Source organism: Tupaia chinensis, unplaced genomic scaffold (genome assembly GCF_000334495.1).
Source record: "Tupaia chinensis unplaced genomic scaffold, TupChi_1.0 Scaffold143913_1, whole genome shotgun sequence".
Lineage (NCBI taxonomy): Eukaryota > Metazoa > Chordata > Mammalia > Scandentia > Tupaiidae > Tupaia > Tupaia belangeri.
Genome location: NW_006203764.1, coordinates 1,657,289 through 1,670,921, shown reverse-complemented (window position 1 = coordinate 1,670,921; position 13,633 = coordinate 1,657,289). Strand labels below are relative to the sequence as shown.

Below are 13,633 nucleotides of genomic sequence, written 5' to 3'. Positions count from 1 at the left end.
GAGCGGTTCTTCCAGGGCGATTATCAGCCCAGCGTGCTCTGCAGGGGCGTTAGTAGCATCTTGCTACACAGACGCGAGACGGCCCACATCTCGCCCTGAAATAGACTCGTTTAGAGAACACAGATTAAACCACATCGTCTTGCAGTGGGAACAGGGCGGCGGGGCGTGGGGGCACGGCAAGTACAGCCCGTGTTTCTGAATTGGGTCTGGGCTGAGTGGTGGCTGCTGGACCCACAATGACGAAGTCTGGAGAATGTGACGGGTCACAGGGATCCGGAGGAGCTGAACGGGTGGGGTTTTAGAGGTGGTGGACTTGGAGGATCAGAGCGAGGTCTCAGTCCAAGCTTGGCCACCATTATTAACAGGGACTCAGCCTCTCTGAGCCTCAGACTACCCATGTGTATAATGGGGCTAGGAGCAGAACCGACACCTGCGGTGGCTGTGAGGCTAGAGGACAGGGCCGGCCAGCACCTTCCCGAGGGTGTGGGCAGTATGCGAGGCCTGCCCCTGGCGATGGCTGTGGCCGCTGCTGGTGTCTCTAGACCTCCTTCCCTGAGCTCAGGGTGCACCTGGAGGCCCGGGAGGCAAGGGTGACCTGCCCACTCCCCTTCCCTCCACCTGGATGGCAGCCAGACCCCCAACTCCGGAGCCCCTTCTCCTCTCACTGCACCCCCCAGGTCCCTCTACTGGGAATTTCAACACAGCTACCTGGGACCCTTTGGAGTGGGGTTTTGTCTGGGTCATGTGACTCTGTGGCAAGCTGCCCCTACCCTGCCTGAGTCAGGGCACCTACTGGCATGGTGTGCAGGGGTGAGAGGACCCAGCAGGACAGAGTCACCCTTAGAACAGCCCACAAGCTGAAACCTTCATCAGGAATGAGCTGGCTGGGCTCAGCGAGGTACGGGGGTGTGGAATGCCTGCACCCCACAGACAGCGAGGGCTTCTGCAGAGCAATGCTCTGAGCACTTCACATGTGCTGCTAAGGCCCCCCCATGGTGTAGAGGCTGCTGTTACCTCAACTTATAGGTGGAGGACAGTGGCTCAAGTATGACTGACTCCCCACACTGTGAGGATCGGGCAGGGCTGGGATTTGAACCCAGGCAGTGGGGCTCCAGAGTCTGGGCTCTTCATCACTTTGGGGGGTATGGAAGGATTTGGGGGATCAGTGAGGTCAGGAGGTGGGGCACAGAAAGTTCAGGGGGCACAGTGGTGGAAGGGAGAGGCCAGAATGGTGGTCCACAGAGGGCAGAGGCAGAGACCAAAGGTGAGGGTGACCCTCAGGGAGATGGGGAGCAGAGGCTCTTAGCCGGCTCGGGCTGCCCTAACCGTGCTCCAGTCAGGTGCTTAACACAGAAGCTTCTTTCTTAGAGTTCTGCAGCTGGAAGTCTGAGCGCCAGGTGTAGCCAGGGCTGGTCCCCCCAAGGCCTTGGCTCGGAGCAGACTCCTCCTCCGTCCTCCTGTGACCTCACAATGGTCCCCCCTCTGTGCGACTGTGTCCTGACCTCCTGTTCACAGACAGACACTGGTCACCGGACTGGTCACCGGTTTAGGGCCCACCCCTAATCCAAGTGACTTTGACCGGAGGACGAGACAGGCCGGCGCCTGCCCCAGGGTGCGGGCAGCATGCCGGGCCAGCCTCAGGCTGGCGAGGGCGGAGGCTGCTGTGTTGGATTTCTGAGCAGTTGGCGGGTCTCTAGTGACCTCACTTTAACTTAGTGACCTCTTTGAAGGCCCCTCATCCAAATGCAGTCTCTTCCGAGGTACTAGGATTGGGGCTTCAGCATGTGCAGCTTAGGGCCCACAGCAGCAGAGAAGGGGCAGAGGGGTGCCCACTGAAAGGACAGAGCTTCCTCAGGAGGGAGGTGAGGGACACGGGCAGCCTGGCAGTGCCATGGGAAGGAGAAGGGGCCCTGTTGGTGTCCCGCCCCCTGCCCGCTCAGAGCAGATGCCACCTCCAGTCTGTGGAATGTACTGGACAAACCAGCAGTGCCGAGGGCCCCATGGGGCAGCTGGGTCCGAGTTCACGAAAGGACCACAGGCCTTGTGGAGCACTGGCCCAGGACACTGAGGGGGAGGTCGGAGGCCACGTGTGGAAGCAGGTCCTCTCCCCGTGACCTCCGTGAGGCTGGCGAGGCAGACTACAGAGAGCCGGCCCAGAGGCCCTCCTTCTCCTCAGCAAGCACCAATGAGCTCCCTGGAGGCCCCATTCCAGTCCGCACCACTGGTACCTGTCCACGTCCGGACCCACACTGGACTCTCTCTGGAACGTCACCCTTGCCCTCCTCCCCATCCTCTCTCCCTCTGGCCACATCCTACCTCTCTGCCTTCCAGGACCAGGGGCAACCACCATGCAGCCCCTCCTCCTCCTGTGCCTGCTGCTCCTCAGCCCTCAGGCTGCCTCTCTGCGCCACCGTCACCACTCCCGGGAGGTGAAGAAGAAAGTCAAAGAGCCTCCCACAGAGGCCACAGTGGCCCCCAGCAGCAAGGACTTGGCCTTTGACCTCTACAGAGCCTTGGCATCGGCGGCCCCCACAGAGAACATCTTCTTCTCCCCTCTGAGCATCTCCACGAGCCTGGCCATGCTCTCTCTGGGGGCTCGGTCGGACACGAAGACGCAGATCCTGGAGGGCCTGGGCCTCAGCCTCCCAGAGGAAGAGCTCCACAGGCACTTCCAGCACCTCCTGCAGGAGCTCAGCCAGCCCCACGGCGGCTTCCAGCTGAGCCTCGGAAACGCCCTGTTCACAGACCCTGTGCTGGACGTGCAGCCCGCCTTCCTGAGCGCCCTGAAGACCCTGTACTTGGCAGATATTTTCCCCACCAACTTTGGGGACCCTGCAGAGGCCAAGAAGCAGATCAATGATTATGTGGCAAAGCAAACTCAGGGCAAGATCGGGAGCTTGATCGAGAACCTCGACAGTACTCAGATCATGGTCATGGTGAATTACATCTTCTTTAAAGGTGAGACTCTGGGCTCCGACCCAACCTTCTCTCCTTTCTCCTCCGCCTCCTTCACAGTGGGGAGGGGTAGGAGTGGACTCAGTGCTCCCTGGTGCCCGTTGGCAATGGTTGCAGACCCTGTAGGGAAGATGGTGCCCTCTTGCTGCCCGAGATGGTGTCAATGAACCCGGGGTGCTGTTTCCTCCACTGGGGAAGTGTTGGCATCTGTCTTTGGTCCCCTTGAGGCACCCCAAACTGCAGCTGCCACCATTCCTAAAGCACAAGTCCTTCACAGCCACCACGACAAAGAATGAATGTGACACCATGGCCTCTCGGGCAGGGTCATGGACTTTAGAGGGACTTCCAGCCCCTACCTCACCCCCAAGATTTTAGCCCTCTGTCCTTTGAGGGACTCTTGTTTCAGCCAAGACTTCCCCAGGCTAGCGCCTGTTCCTCAGAAGTTTCGTCTCCCTTGTCAGGAAGAGCCAGCCTGTCAACATTGCTCCCCAGTTTTTCGGTGACTACCGTTGCTCGAATCAGATCTTTCACCTGCTCCTCTTTCCAGATGCTGACCCCTCCTCGCTGAGTTTCTCTGAGGGTGAGAAGGGGAGGAAAGCAGGAGACGATGAAGGGGGAAAGTGTGGAGAAGGGAGGACAGGAAAGCAAGAGAGTCCAATCATTAAAGGCTTTCTGTCCATGCCCACAGATAATAAGAGCCTCACTCTCTCTGAGCTGCCGTAACAGACCCCACCGTCAGGGCAGTCCTACACAGACTATGCCAGTTCTAACAGCCACTGCAGTTCTGGAGGCTGCGAAGTCCAAGTCCAGGTGCTGACACCTTGGTGAGGACCAGCTTCCTGTTTCCCTGAGGATGCTTCTCCACTCTGTCCTCACATGGCAGAAGAGGCCTCTTTTTTTTTTTTTTGAGAGATTTTTGCTATAGGGTGCGTGCACTCACCATACAGAAGAGAGAGACAGAGAGACAGAAAGCGAGAAATCATCCCCCAGAGGGGATGGCCACATTGCAATCCCTTCTCCTCCTTTCTCCTCTCTGGATCTTGGGCACGCATGCACATGCGCCCAGCGTGAGTTTTAAGCCACCGGGTCCGGGATGCGAACCACGGTCGACTACATGGGAGTCCAGCGACATAGCCATTACTCTAACTGCTGGTCCCAAGAGGCCTCTTTTACTAGGGCACTGATTCCACCGTGAGACTGCCCAGGACCAAATCACCTCCCAGTGGCTCACCCCTGATATGGTACCTGAGAGGATTTCTCCATATGAATGGGGAGCATGATGCTCTTGCCCCTCAGTTCAGGCAATCCTCATACAAAGGCTGCAGAGGACCGCTGTGCAGTAAGCTAGGCAGGGCCAGGTGGATTCTTCTTTGAAGACCATTAAATTGGGAACAGTGACTTGGAATACTTTGATCAGAAGTTCCCACAGGAAATAGTCAGAGATAGGATAATCAGACTTTCCTAGAGCAAAAATCATACATTTCTGAGGCTAGCAGGTGGTGTGGTGGTTCAGGTGCCAGACTCCCACATGGCTGACTAGGGTGCCGGTCCCATACCCAGAGGTTTGAAAATCATGCCAGCTGCATGCGCATGCGCGTACAAAATCCTGAGAGGCAAATGGAGAGAAGGGCTTAGAGTGAGGCCTTCCCCCCAGCGGAGACTTCTCACCTTCCCCCTCCATCTCTCCAACGAACACATGCATCCTGTGACAAAAACCAAAAAATAAAAATAAAAATTCCCTAATTCCTTACAAACCTCTCTCCCAAGCTTAGATCGAAATCCAGTATTTGAAAAACAGTGAAGCACAGAACACCCAGGTGTCAGGTAGTCTTGGCCATCCATTTCCCCCCTTTTTATTGAATATTTAACCACGAGTGGCATCAGAGAGCAAAGAACACGTGGGGCCCAGGGCCTCTGAAGACATGGAAACCAGCTTCCTAGCTTTGCAAATGCAGAAGGAACAGCCCTAAGCGAAGTCCAGGCATGGACCTGCCCCGTAGTCTAGTGGTTAAAGGGAGCCAGATCCCACAATTGCGGTTTGAAACCCACACCTGGCAGCTTGAAAAACACACCAGATGCTTGTGTGTGAGTACCCCACATCCCAAAGGGAAGGAGAGATGGAGGAGAAGGAATTGCAGCATGGCCAAGCCCTGTAGGGGGAGCTCTCGCCCTCTCTCTGTTTCTCCCTGGTGAGTGCATGCGCCTTCTGGCAATTGGAAAATAGGCATATAACTGGAAAAAAAAAAAAGAAAGTCCAAGTACGCCCTGGTGAGTGCATGCGCCTTCTGGCAATTGAAAAATAGGCATATAACTGGAAAAAAAAAAAAAAGTCCAAGTACAATAAGTCCCTATAGTTCTACAGAGCGTGCCTTTATACCCAAGGGGTTCTGTGGTCACTGCCGGAGAAGCTGCCCCGGAGAGGACAATCTCTTGCCTGTCACCCGCTTACTGTCTCCACTTTTCGTTTGCGGCCGAGAATTTACAATTCTTACTGATCTCCTTCCATCCCCCCCATTTCCCCTCTAGCTGAATGGGAGACAGGCTTCAGCCCCAAAAGCACCCGAGAGCGGGACTTCCACGTGACCGCGGAGACGGCGGTGCAGGTGCCCATGATGCACGGTGAGGGCCAGTACTACTACGTGCTGGATGACAACCTCTCCTGTAGCGTGGTGGGGCTCCCCTACCACGGCAACGCCACCGCCGTGTTCGTGCTGCCTGACGAGGACAGGATGGCGCAGGTAGAGAAGGAGCTCACCGGAAAGACACTGAGGAAGTGGCTCAGGACGTTCAGGAAGAGGTACTCTTCAGACTCATGGGCTGACCTAATGCTACCCACCCTCTGGACGACACAGCTCCACCCTAAGGCCACTTGGCATTGGTGGAAGGACTTCCCAAGCCAAGGCTGCCTCCCAGGGGCATCCCAGGAAATCCTGGCTCAGCAGGAGGGACCAAGCCTGCATGCTGGGCTTCCCAGGGCAGCTCCAGGGTGGGCAGTGACCTCTGAGGGCCGCACAGATCCATGCCCAGTGCCAGGTGCTCCAGCCTAGATGGAGTGCAGAGAAGCATGAAGCCCAGGGGCCAGATGCTCTGGAGCAGTCTAAGAAAGGTCCTATTCTCTCTCCAGGAAGCTGGAGCTTTTCCTTCCAAAGTTCTCCATCGAGGGCTCCTATCAGCTGGAGCGTGTCCTCCCCAGGCTGGGCATCAGTGACGCCTTCACCTCCCACGCTGACCTGTCGGGCATCAACAACCACTCCAACATCCAGGTGTCCGAGGTGGGTCCGTACTCCTGAGCAGCCACCTCCTGAGACTCCTGATCCATCCATTCTGTCTGCCTCTGTCTGTCCCTCTGTCTGTCTCTCCCCTTCGCCCTCAAGAAGCAGAGGTTTCACTTTAGGTCTTAGCCTTCTTGGGTGGGAAGTCATATCACAGCTATGCTGGGGGGAGGGGGCCTGTACCAAGAGACCACAACCAAGACCCGGTGCTGGATCCTTCACTCACTGGCGAACACCTGGCCCTCTGAGCCGTCCTCCCCTCTATACGACTGGAGTGCACCTCACTCTAAGATGCCACCACATTTTGTGACAGACGTATGTGTCACTGTCTCAGTAAAAGACACGCATGCTGTCAGCCCGGGGCACGGCGCCTGGTGCAGAGCAGCTGCCCCACTGCCCATTTCCCACCTGTCACGGCTCGGCTACACAGGTATATTTTTAAAAGTTATTTATTTATTTCCTCTGAGAGAGAGAGCCAGAGTCAGAGAAAGGGAGAGAGGGCGCACCCCTAACGGGGTCTTCGTGCCATAACCCACCCCCCGCCTCCAGCAGCCCGGATCACAGGTGTGTGTGTGCACCTGACTCACTCAGGACCTCCCCACCTGGGCCCAGCTGTGTCCCCACCCGGCCCTCAATAACACGGATACTTGGACGGCGATGCTTGTGGGCGGGAGCCTTGCCATGTCCGGCGATGGCCTCTCCCAGCCCCTGGCGGCTGGGTGATGCCCGGTGCCTCCCTCCAGATGGTGCACAAAGCGATGGTGGAAGTGAATGAATCGGGAACCAAAGCGACTGCGGCCACGGGCTCAGTCTTCACCTTCCGGTCGGCCCAGCTGAGCTCTCTGAGGGTCGTCTTCAACAGGCCCTTCCTGATGTCCATTCTGGATAGCAACTTGAACATCCTCTTCCTTGGCAAAGTGACCAAGCCCTGAGTGGGGGCTTCTGGAATGCACAGGCGTCCATGGGGGCGGGGGGATGAGTATGCCATGGCCCTGTATCTGCTGGTCCTGGAGATTGCCCAGGTTGAGTTAACTAACGAGGCATCGCACATCTTAATAATAAGATTGAGATGCCAGCCATGGTTCCCTCTCCCACAACTGCAGGACGCAGGTGCCTTTGAGAATGTTCGGTCTTGTCCTCATCTTTCATCAACAGAGATTAACACTGAGGCTCAGAGAGGCTGGTTGACTTGTCTAACCTCACACAGCATATTAGTGGCACAGAGAGGCCCCGAGGCCAGGGTCTTGATGCCCAGCCTAATGCCACAAAGCCCTATAGGAGGGTTGTCCCAGGAGATGAGAGCCAAGGAAGCCCATTTCCAAGTCTGGTCCCCCACCCATCAGCAATACCAACTGTTAGTTTGTCATGGGTCAGGGAAATACTGGGGTTGGGGTCTGGAATGTGTGATTATTCTAGCCCTGACCAACTGTGTGACATTGGGGTAACACTGTCTCTCGCTGAACCTCGGTACCCCCATGTCTCCCAGGAAGGACCAGGGCAGAGATCCGATCCAAGGACCTTCGCCATCATGTAGAAAGGCTGGGGTGTCCCCCGCGATCATGGCTGGCTTCAGTACACTCGCGTGCCAGTTCACCCTTTAAGCACCATGGGTGGGCATGACCTCACGGGCGTGGCTGGGGTGGGAATAGGGGTCCTGTTGCAAATAGAATATTCCTTGTGGTCGCTCATGACTTACCTTCTGCATTTTGTGTTGGCAATAACAATAAAGCATTTTGCAAACATCAGAGGTCACTGTCTTCATAGACGCAGCTCTGGGCGTGGTGACGTCCCCAGCTTACCCAGACTTGGTGCTGCGCATTCCCTTGGACATGTATTTGCACCTCACAGCGTCCCTCTACTGAGGCCTGGCACCAGCACGATGCCCATTTCAGATGGGGAAGGCGTAGCTTGAAGGGAGGCGGCTCCCCTAGTCACCAAGTTCCCATGTGGGTGGCAGGATTTGACCAGGGACTGTGCCCAGAGCTGCACGCTCAGCCCCAGGCTCTGCTTTGGAGATGAAGTGACCAGAAGGCAGGGCCCTGCTCAGGGGCCCCTCAGCCACCAGCTCCACTGTGACCCAGGCAGGTTCTCTCCTCCCGTCCTTCACCAAGCCAGCATGTCTCCTCTCCGTCGAATGGAGGGGACCTGACATTTCAAAGAACTGATGCAAGAAGAAGCGAGTTAGCAGAGCGAGTTGAATCCTCCTTTACTCAGTCTCCAACTGGCCACCCCCAAGTCTGACCCTCTGAGCAGCTGCCTGCCCCCCTTGCCTGTTTTTAGCATGCTTTCTGTGAGGCTGTGCTGGCGTCTGGATGGCACGGTACATGGGTGACCACTAGACGTACCAAGGCCAGAACCCCATGTTTTGACCACTCCCCAAAGTACTGAGCACCAGCTCCACGCCAGCCCAGGCCGAGCACTTTGCACTTGTGATCTCACGTGACCTCCAGCCGCCCAGCGAGGTGTGTCTTGCCCATGTTACAGAGGACAGGTGTGCTCCCAGAGTGCCACCGCTGGGACGTTGGGGCCCAGGCTGAGATCCCCGGTGGCATATGAGTTGGCTGGCGGAAGCACAGATGCAATGGACCCGGACAGCTCATCTGCGGCTGTGCCGTTCGGGATCTGGCTTCTGAGTGGGAGGAGGGGCAGCCGGCTCCTGTGTACCTTTGTCTGGTCCGTCCGGGCACTTGTTTCTCCCCCTGTGTACCCAGCCGGGCCGAGGCCGGGGGGAGGCCCTGCCTGTGTGTCACATGCAAGGCCAAGGTCCAGTGCTGTCTAAAGTTCACCCAGCAAGCGGTCTCAAAGCAGTGCCTGGGTGCGGGACGGGCGGGCGCCAGTGTACCGAGCCCCTGCTGTGGGCCCAGTGAAGTGCCATGCCCAGGCTCCTCGCCGCTGGTCGTCACGGGCCTCACTGCTCAGATGCACAAACGTTGTAGCAGATTGGAAACATACGGAGAATGGGCTTTTTAATTATTGCCACACTGGGGCCAGCAGGTGGCTAGTGGTTGAGTGCTGGACTCCCACATGGCCAACTGAGGAGTCCCAGGCCCAGTGGTTTGAAAATCATGCCGGGAGCATGTGCGTGTGTGCCCAAAATCCTGAGAGGAGAATGGAGGAGAAGGGATTGCAGCGTGGCATCATCCCTCTGGGGGATGATTTCTCACTTTCCCTTTCTCTGTCTCTCTCTGGCAAGTGAACGTGCCCTGTGGCAAATCCTAATAAATAAATTAAATAAATAAATAAAATTGCCTCATAATAGCTAGACGCCGTTATGGGGCACAATGTGATGTTTCAATATGTCTCAATATGAATGTACGTCATGTAATGATCAAGTCAGGGTGATCGGCACCCCTCTTACGGTATCATCTCTGTGGTGCAAATATTCCCAAACTTCTCTTCTTTGCAAGATAAAACAGTGTTTTCCACAGTAGACACCCCACTGCGCAGTACAATGCCAGAACTTACCCTTCCTCTCGCACTGTGCTCACGGCCCTGTTGACCAACCTCTCTTCATTTTTCCCTAATCCCTCCCCTAACTCTGTTTAAAAACATTTTTAAAGTTTATTTATTCCTTGAACAAGAGAGACTCACCCTGCAGCGGTGCTGCAGGGTCTGGATTTCCTAACCCACCCTGGATTCAGCCAGCCCAGGACTGTGGGCCCATGCACATCCTAGCACTCAGCAAGGCCTTCAGACTTGAACCCAGAACCTTCTAGGTCAACCTCACAGAGTAGCAGGGATTTTTGCTGCACCACTATCCAGTCCTTTTTCCCATAACTTTTGGGAGGTCAAGAAAATTTTCACAGGGAAGGTGACAATGGGTTCATTTTCAAGAATGAGCAGGACTCTAACCGACAGCAGATCTGGAAACAGGTGTGGGACTTCCGGGCAGGGGAAAGAGCTCAAGAAGAGACTGAGAGTGCGGCTTGGAAATCTGGAGACTGCAGTCTACGCAGTGCAGGCATGTGAGTGAGAACAGGCGAAAGGAGGTGACATCCTGGTAGCTCACCGACAGCACCCTGCACGCAAGGCCCGAGTGTGGCCTATACTCTCTCACTCCTATTTCAGGGTAGTTGAGTTGTCTATAGCACACTCTGCCTGTCGCCCAGGCCCTTTCCTGTCCCTCCTCCTGTAGCACCTCACAGGTGCTCCACTCTACCCGCTAGGGGGCGCTCATGCTCACTCACACGTTCTTCAGAGCCCCACCGGCCTGGTCCGTGGATTGACCTCCCTTGGGTGCACTAAGGTAGCAGCTCTCTGGGGCTCCCACCCAGGTAGGAACAACTGCACTCAGCACCCCTCCTCTTAGCCACTGCCCACGCCACCCAGCCTGCCACTACAAAGTGTCAGAGAGTAGGTGGTTGAGCAAGGGAAACGGATTTGCCACGGCTCTGTAGATGCAGGTGCACGATGGAAGAAAGGTTGGTCTCCCCTGAGGCCCTGGCATGTCGATGGCCACCGTCTCCCCGCATCTTTCCTGGCGTGTGCCTGTGTCCAGACTTCCTCCCTGCACGAAGATGCCGGCCGAACTGGATTAGGGCTCACTCTAACACCTGGTCGTCATGCACTCACCTCTTCCAGGGTTCTGTGCCCAAATACAGTCACTTTTGGAAGTACGGGGAGTTAGGACTTCCACAGTGGAACTGGGCAGGGGAGAGGGGCACATTTCGGCCAGTAATAGCCACCCCTCTTTGAGTTCCTGCAGCCCTTGCCGGGTTTGTCCTTGATTTTAGGAAGCCCACTCTTAGTACCCCTGTAACCACATGGACTCTAGGGCCTCCCCATGTCAGCTACAACCAGAGCACAGAGGAACAAGGCAATGCCAGGTTCCAGGAACACACTCCTCTGTCCCCGCAGAGACCCCAAGGACAGCAATTGCAGGTGGTCTGTGCGGGACATGGCTCCCACCCCAGGGGTAGCCAGACCTCCCGCCCTGCCCGTGGCCATGGAACTCACTGAGCTTTCACACCGGGGCTATTCCTATGGCATGAATATTTCCCCAGAAATTCATGGACTGAAATTTGGTTGTGATGGAATTAAGAGCAAGAAAACTGAATCCAGCTATGGGATAAAGAGGTGGATTGGGGGGAAGTGATTAGAATGAAGGCCATCAGGAAGGGGTCCCCATGATTGAATCCCGGTGGGTTTATAAAAAGAGGAAGTGAGACGCACACAGATGCTGACACACGTGCTCTGCTCCGGGGGCTGTCACGTGATGCCCTGCGACACCATGGGACTCTGCAGAGGCCCATCAACAAGCAGACCGTCATCGATGTGGTCCCTTGAACTTGGACCTCCAAAACCTGGATCTCAATAGGTCTCTGCTCCTGATCAGTCACCCAGCGTGGCGTTCGATTGTTACCACAGAAGAGCTGACTACAACAGCTACTCACGGACACTTTCCAGGAACGGGTGTGGAGCTGGAGCAAGGCTGTCACAGTGAGCCCGCAGGCACGGGCCTGCCAACGACCAGGTAAGCACAGCACCTAATGGCAGGCCGTGGTGCAGGTGAGGCGTTTGTCTCAGATGTTTACTGAGTGCCTGCTGCGTGCTGGCGCTGGTCCGGGTGCTCGAGCTGCATGAAGAAAACCAGGCCCCACCATGGTGTTGCACAAGCCACAACAGTGCTTGGGAGGCTGAGGCCACATGGGAGGACCCAGTTAGTTCCTGAGCCAAGCTGAACATGCCGGGTGTGTCTGTGTGCGATCTTAGCCAATAGGGAGGTGGGGCAGGAGAATCACAACAGGGTGAGCCCCTGTCGGAGATATCTATTTCTGGCTCTCTTCTTTCTAATCTCCTCACGCTCAGAAAAAAAAAAAAAAAAAAAAGAAGCAACAAACAAAAGATCCCAGCCCTCATAGAGCTGACATTCTGACATCCTAGTGTGGAAAGACACTGAAATAAAAAATGTTAAAGAGGGCCCAACAGGTGGCACGGTGGTTAAAGGCACTGGACTCCCACATGGCCGACCACGGGTCAAGTCCCAGATCCGGTGACTTGCTTTTTAACTCCCTCAACCTCCGCCTCTCTCTAGTCAAACTGGGAAATAACAATAATAATGATGATGATGATGATAAAGTGAAATAAAATGATTCCTTAAAAAGAATAAAATAGAAAGGCAGACTCTATCATAGGTCATTGATGACAAGCGCTGTGGAGGGTGACTCATCTATGAGCAGGGCACAGGAAGTGAGAACAGTGACGAGGCAGCGAACAAAGCTGGCAGACTGCGCTGGCCAGGGGAGGCGTCGTGGTGGACCCCCAGATACAGTGTGATGAGCAGGGAGTGACACCTCCGTGGGGTCTCCTCCAGGCCCTATAACCTCGGAGTACTCATGAGAAAATAGCGGCCAGACCAGGTTGGGGACGTTCGACAAAATACCTGCTCAGCCCTCCTCATCAGTGTCAAGGTCATGAAAGGCCAAGAAATGCTGAAAATGTGCCCAGACCGGAGGAGACCAAGGAGACGCAGGGACTGGGAGCAGAGTGAGATCCCGGACGGACTTCCGGAGCAGCAAAGGCCATGGGTGGGAGAGCTGGTGATCTGCACACACGCCTGGACTGTTCGGTGTTTATTTCCTGAAACACACCGTGGTTGTGCGAGGGGTTTGCATTGACGTTAGGGGAAACTGGACGAAGCGTTTTCGGGAACTCTCTGTACTGTTTTTCTAAGAGTTTTGTAAATCCAAAAGTGTGTCCAAAACAGTTTGCTTATTTATTTTAATGTTCCAAAAATAAAAATGAAAAACAGAGAGAGGCATGGAAGTGGTTTGGGATTGCGAAGATGGAAGCAGGAGACTAATTAAGGTAGAAAATGAAGGCTAGGAGACACGACGTGGGGGCCTCTGCAGCTGGGTGCCTGGAGGGCCTCTGAGCTGGTGCCATGGCAGCTGAGACCTGAGGGACAGGCGGAGGTGGAGGGGGAGTGTGGGCATCAGGAAAACTCCCAGAGGAGGCAGAGTGTGCTACGGTTGTAAGGTTGAGGAGGTACACGTGGCTGAAGCTGGAGGCACCCCTTAATCAGCAAGAATGGCATGGTGCAGACGCTGGTGGCACTCAGAGGCCAGGGTCTGCCCTGCCCAAGTCCTTGTATGTGTTGGCTCAGTTAGGGGACAGGCAAACCCACGCTGGAAGGCAGCAGCTGCTGGGCTGGGGGACAGAGCCAGTGACGTGGCTGCCCCCTTCCAGCCTCCTACAGAGTCACTCCACAGGCTGACCATCTGCCACCCTTCCTGAAGACTGAGGGGTGCCAAGGTGGCCATAGCTTCAGACACAGGGGACAAGCCTTTTGGCTCCCTGGGAAATCCAGTCAGGAGTGTCCAAACACCCTTCCCCATGGCGATTTTCTGTAAAGACATACAGGGCACCGGTAATGAGGTACTCCTACACACGCTGCTATGCTCCCT

General features: G+C 55.7%; 1 protein-coding gene and 1 long non-coding RNA gene across 3 annotated transcripts in view; one reads left to right on the top strand and one right to left on the bottom strand.

Annotated features, from left to right (window-relative positions):
• Nucleotides 1-7,972, top strand: part of SERPINA5 (serpin family A member 5) — an 11,895-nt gene extending 3,923 nt beyond the window's left edge. For both annotated transcript variants that reach the window (XM_006165372.3, XM_006165373.3), the window contains 4 exons: nucleotides 2,332-2,958; nucleotides 5,482-5,752; nucleotides 6,080-6,227; nucleotides 6,971-7,972. In XM_006165372.3, coding sequence (XP_006165434.1) covers nucleotides 2,349-2,958; nucleotides 5,482-5,752; nucleotides 6,080-6,227; nucleotides 6,971-7,159 — 1,218 coding nt within the window. In that variant the 5' untranslated portion in view covers nucleotides 2,332-2,348 and the 3' untranslated portion in view covers nucleotides 7,160-7,972. The remainder of the gene's footprint in view (nucleotides 1-2,331; nucleotides 2,959-5,481; nucleotides 5,753-6,079; nucleotides 6,228-6,970) is intronic.
• Nucleotides 7,973-12,345: 4,373 nt separating this feature from the next.
• The window catches only part of LOC114005494 (uncharacterized), a 6,517-nt gene continuing 5,229 nt past the window's right edge, over nucleotides 12,346-13,633 (bottom strand). The window contains exon 3 of the long non-coding RNA XR_003547339.1: nucleotides 12,346-13,573. This is a non-coding gene — a long non-coding RNA (uncharacterized LOC114005494). The remainder of the gene's footprint in view (nucleotides 13,574-13,633) is intronic.